The sequence below is a fragment of the Protobothrops mucrosquamatus genome, unplaced genomic scaffold (assembly GCF_001527695.2).
Source record: "Protobothrops mucrosquamatus isolate PMUCROS unplaced genomic scaffold, P.Mucros_1.0 scaffold9593, whole genome shotgun sequence".
Lineage (NCBI taxonomy): Eukaryota > Metazoa > Chordata > Lepidosauria > Squamata > Viperidae > Protobothrops > Protobothrops mucrosquamatus.
In genome coordinates, this window is record NW_015395382.1 from 175 (window position 1) to 5,838 (window position 5,664).

Consider the following 5,664-nt stretch of genomic DNA (forward strand, 5'->3'; position numbering starts at 1 on the left):
TTTCATATTTCGGTATAGGAGAAAATGTGTTCATTTTTCTTTTTCTTTTTTCTTTTTTAAAGATTTTTATTGATTTCCCCCCCATACATTCAATAGTATTTATTCAACAAACGTGCTGTCTGAGTTTGCATTCGCTAATACATCGTTAGTTGCTAATCCTTTATTCTTTCCTCTAGCCATCGATAAAATAAGTCCCAAGTTTGATAATATTCCATTTCTTCTTTTTCTTTCAGCCTCAGAGTCAGTCTGTCCGTCTCCGCGCATTCTAATGTTTTTTTAATTATTTCTTCATCTGATGGTATTTCTTCATTTTTCCAACACTGCGCAAGTATAATTCTTGCCGCTGTTGTAACATGCAAAGTCAAAATATATACTTTGTTTTATCAGTCTTTTCTGGCATTATGCCTAATTTTAAAAAAAGCTCAGGTTTAAAATCTACGTGTTTCTCCCAACGTCTTTTCGAGCCAAGCACGTATCTTTTTCCAATAGCTCTTTGCTTTGGCACATCTCCACCAAACATGAATTAATGCTCATTCATTTTTCACGGCCCTGCTCAGAACAGCCTCTTTTTCACTTTTCCTCCTGGACACAGATTCGGGTCCCGCTGTGCCCGCATTTTCCGCCTTCTCTTAAGAAAGAGGCACCTGGAACAGAAGCAGATCGAGGACTTTGCCATGATCCCGGGCAAGGAAGCCAAAGAAATGATGTACAAAATGTTGTCGGCCAATATCGTAGCTCTGCAGGTACCGGCTCTCCTCCTTTGGCCCCGCCTGAAGGCCGAGCTGCGAGTGGCTTTGCCTGGGAATTGAGGGGGCTCTGGCAGACCTGGGGAGGCAGTGATGAGATGCTTTGCAAGCCTTCTGGAGCTGCAGGTTGGCCAGGGGATTCTTGAGTGAAGGTCAGTTCCCCTCGTCATGAAAGAGAGAGCAACCTGCTGCCCTGGATTCCCACATAGCGGGGGGCTGGACTAGAAGACCTCCAAGGTCCCTTCCAGCTTCTGTTCTGTTCTATTCCTATTCCTATTCTATTCATTTCTATTTCTGTTCTTATTCTATTTCTATTTCTGTTCTTATTCTATTTCTATTCCATTTCATTTCTATTTCTATTTTATTCTATTCTCTATTCATATTCTACTCTACTATTCTATTCTATTCTAATTTCTATTTCTATTCTTATTCTATTTCTATTTCTATTCCATTCCATTTCATTTCTACTATTCTATTCTATTCTTATTTCTATTTCTATTTCTATTCCATTTCTATTTCTATTTTATTCTATTCTCTATTCATATTCTACTCTACTATTCTATTCTATTCTAATTTCTATTTCTATTCTATTTCTATTCTGTTTCTATTTCTATTCTGTTTCTATTTCTATTCCATTTCATTTCTACTATTCTATTCTATTCTATTCTTATTTCTATTTCTATTCCATTTATACTTCTATTTCTATTTTATTCTATTCTCTATTCATAGTCTATTCTACTATTCTATTCTAATTTCTATTTCTATTCTGTTTCTATTTCTATTCTGTTTCTATTTCTATTCCATTTCATTTCTACTATTCTATTCTATTCTTATTTCTATTCTTATTCTATTTCTATTCTATATCTATTCTATGTCTATTCCATTTCATTTCTATTTCTATTTTATTCTATTCTCTATTCATATTCATATTCTATTCTATTGTAATTTTTATTTCTATTATTATTCTTATTCTATTTCTATTCTATTTGTATTTATTCCATTTCTATTTCTATTTTATTCTATTCTCTCTTCATGTTCTATTTATTCTATTCTATTCTATTCTATTCTATTCTATTCAATTCTATTCTGGAAAGTAATGTTGAATGCCATTACAATGAATCAAGCATGATGCGCTCTCTCCTAATGGAATCCATAAAGCTTATTCTCTTTCCAAATCTTTTGGATAAAATTCGGGAATCCAAGCTAAAACCAATTATAGCAGTTTGCTGCATATCTTCTTCTTTCTATGTGGGAGCCAAAAGTGATGCTGCTTTTATTGGGGCAGCTTTTCGGAGGCAGTATAGCGCTAGCAATAGCACTTAGCCTTATATATATCACCTTACAGTGCTTTGCAGCCCTGTCCAAGCAGTTTACAGAGTCAGCTCATTTCCCCACAACAATCTGGGTCCTCATTTTGCCGACCTCAGAAGGATGGAAGGCTGAGTCAACCTGGAGCCGGTCAGGATCGAACTGCTGGCAGTCGGTAGAATTAGCCTGCAAATGCTTCATTCATTTTATTAAAGAATATGTACAATCGCAGCCATGTTTTTATTTGCCACTATTATTATTATTATTATTATTATTATTATTATTATTATTATTATTATTATTATTATTATTAGAATTTATATACCGCCCTATCTCCCTTACGTCCTTTACTGCCTCACATTCCAGAGTTGAAAGGAATCTCTTTGACACACGAGATCCAAATTCCTCCTCTGTGGAGGGGCCGAGGAGAAGCCCTCCTGGTGGCACTGAGAGGGGGCGAAACCATTTCCTCAGGAATTTGACTGAAACGTCAGCGCTCTAGACAGGAATATGGTAGAGATGTATCCACTTTCGCAAAGTCCATCTCTTAACCTGGCTTTCCTCCCCCAAAAACAGGAAATCCCCAAAACTCCAGATCACGCACCTTCCCGGACGTTCTACTTGTACACCGTCAATACTCTCTCGTCCGCCCGGATGCTGCTCCAGCGCTGTTACAAGGTTTGCGTCTTGCTTTCCCTTTTTTAAACTTCTCCTGCCACCAGACTGCACTCACGGAGACCTCTTATTTCCTTTCCTTTCAGTGTGTGGCCAACCTGATAGAACGGCGGCTTCACGAGACCAAGGAGAACCGGTGAGTTGGGAATCCTGGGTTACAATTCAGCCCTTTGAACCCAACTCTGTGCAGTGATGCTTGAAACCTTAAGTGTCTATGGAGATTCTCCGTCCTCCAGTTCCCGGTTGTCCCGAAGGTGTCTTTTCAGGAGGCCACTGGGCTTTCTTGTTTTTCTTTGAAGATGTTTCGCTTCTCATCCAAGAAGCTTCTTCAGCTCTGACTGGGTGGTGGGGAATGGAAGGATTTATGCTCCTTGCAGACTACAGAAACCATTTGCACTTCTGTTTGAGATGCAGATAACACAGACACATCCCCAACAGCCTGCGCCTGTCTTCAACAGTGAAGGAACCCAGGGCACGAAACATCCTGCAGCCAAGAAGGCTCCGCACCACTCAGATGGCCCTGAGGACACAGATAAACCTCCAGGTGTCCTCAACGACTCTCTAAAAAGAATGCAAATGGACAGCTGTCTGCAAGGAGTATAAATCCTTCCACTCCCCACCATCAGTCAGAGCTGAAGAAGCTTCTTGGATGAGAAGCGAAACATCTTCAAAGAAAAACAAATAACTGGTCATTTGCCTTCTTTTAGAGAGCCGTTGAGGCCACTTGAAGGTTTATCTGTGTCCTCAGGGTCACCTGAGTGGTGCAAATGGATAGGGAACCTTCTTGGAATTGCTGAAAGGACTGTGTTCCACTCCCATTTTTTGCACCACTCAGATGACCCTGAGGACACAGATAAACCTCCAAGTGGCCTCAATGACTCTCTAAAATATAAATTTAATAAAATAAAATAAATAAATAAATAAATAAATAAATAAAAAGAATGCAAATGACCAGTTGTCTGCAAGGAGTATAAATCCTTCCATTCCCCACCATCCGGTCAGAGCTGAAGAAGCTTCTTGGACGAGAAGCGAACCGTCTTCGAAGAAAAACAAGAAAGTCCAGTTGCCTGTTGAAACCTTAAGAGTTCTCCATCCAGAAGTGAGACAGAGACAGTTGGGGAGAGCTGGTATGCTCTCCTTAGTAACTCCGTGTCTGGCAGAGCTGTGGGGCGCTCAGGAAATGCCCTGCCTTGTATCTCCGAGGTCCCCTGCCTTTGGCCTCGCAGTCTCTGTGGTTCAGGTGAAGCCACAGTCTGACCATCTGCCTTTCTCTCCTGGCAGGCGTCTGCTGGAGAAGAGCCAGCGGGTGGAGGCCATCCTTGCCTCGGTCCAAGCCACGGGGGCTGAGGCGGCGCAGCTGCAGGAGATTGAGGAAATGATCACGGCACCCGAACGGCAGCAGCTGGAGACTCTCAAGCACAATGTCAACAAGTGAGTATGGCCCACGCGCTGGGGGGGGAGCAGCTGAAGCCCTCCCCCATAGGATCTCCCGCCTGGGGTTCCCCAATCCAGTTAAAAGGATTTTCCCCTTTCCTTACTTGCATTGTTTCAAAAGGACGTGGTCACCTCTGTGAATCCTAACTGTGTCCAGTGTCAATGCTGCTAACATTGGATGTTCTTGCTTTGACTCTCTGAATAAGCTGTGTGGTATTTTTAGAGTTAAATTAGATCAGTGTTTCTCAACCTTGACAATTTTAAGGCATGTGGACTTCAACTCCCAGAATTCCACAGCCAGCAATGCTGGCTGTGGAATTCTGGGAGTTGAAGTCCACATGCCTTAAAATTGTCAAGGTTGAGAAACACTGAATTAGATGATGCTGGGAGGGGGAGGAGAAAGAATGTGTGTGTGTGGATTAGTTAAGATAAGAAACCAGCTACAGAATGGAAGGGAAACTTTGCCCTTCAAACTAATTGGACAACGTGATTTATGACTGCAAATTAGAGGAGGGGAATATGCTGGAATATTATGTGCTCAGGGGGAGGGGAATTCAGATCTTGGCATCCACCATGCTATGCCGACAATGTGTTTCACGATTAAAGACTTTTTAGGATAAACAATGCCTGGAAGGTTTTGTTTTTGTTTTTGTTTTTTTTTAAAGTTTTTTTATTGTTTTCAACATAAAAAGAAAACACATCACAAGTACATCACAATTAAAACCCCCACCCCACCCCCCACCCGGACTTCCCAAACCTAATCCCAGAATACTATTCAACTAAAAGTAACCTTATATTAATATCCCTAACTCCACAAAATGTAATTCTACATAAGTAGGTGCAATATATATATATGTAAAAAATTTTTTTATCTAAAAACCTAACTTATATTCCACCATTCTATGCTTATTTTGAATATAAACAATCCATCTTCTCCATATTGATAAAAATTGTTCATTTGAGTGATCCTTCAAATAAGCCGAAATCTTTGCCATCTCAGCAAGATGCGAAACCTTCACTCTCCAGTCCTCTATTGTAGGTAAAACTTTACTCTTCCAATTTTGAGCTATCAGCAAACGGGCAGCAGTTAAACAATATAACATCAAGTTCGTTTCTTTTACATCCAAATTATGTGTGATACCTAGGAGAAACAACTGAGGCAAAAAAAAAATTCTTCTTTTAAAAACTTGCTGTAAATTCCACCATAATTTTATCCAGAAGACCTTAATAACCTTGCAAGTCCACCACATGTGAAAAAAAGTTGCATCTTGTTGTCCACACCTCCAGCACTTGGATTCATAGTTCTCATAAATGCGAGACATAGTTGCAGGGTCCATGTGCCATCTGTAAAACATCTTATAAAAATTCTCACGTAGGTTTTGTGCCTGCGTAAATTTCACATTTCTCACCCATATCAACTCCCAGGTATCCATAGATATTATTTCTCCTATATTTTGAGCCCATTTAATCATACAGTCTTTAACTAGCTCAGTTTCTGAAT

The 5,664-nt window shown here is 40.1% G+C and overlaps 1 protein-coding gene across 1 annotated transcript in view; it reads left to right on the forward strand.

Annotated features, from left to right (window-relative positions):
• Window positions 1-592: 592 nt before the first annotated feature.
• LOC107301021 (DNA-directed RNA polymerase III subunit RPC3) overlaps window positions 593-5,664 on the forward strand; it is a gene marked incomplete at its 5' end in the record, with an annotated part of 5,934 nt that continues 862 nt past the window's right edge. Inside the window, 4 exons of the mRNA XM_015830291.1 lie at window positions 593-743; window positions 2,631-2,732; window positions 2,816-2,865; window positions 4,011-4,160. Of these exons, the coding sequence (XP_015685777.1) occupies window positions 593-743; window positions 2,631-2,732; window positions 2,816-2,865; window positions 4,011-4,160 (453 nt within the window). The remainder of the gene's footprint in view (window positions 744-2,630; window positions 2,733-2,815; window positions 2,866-4,010; window positions 4,161-5,664) is intronic.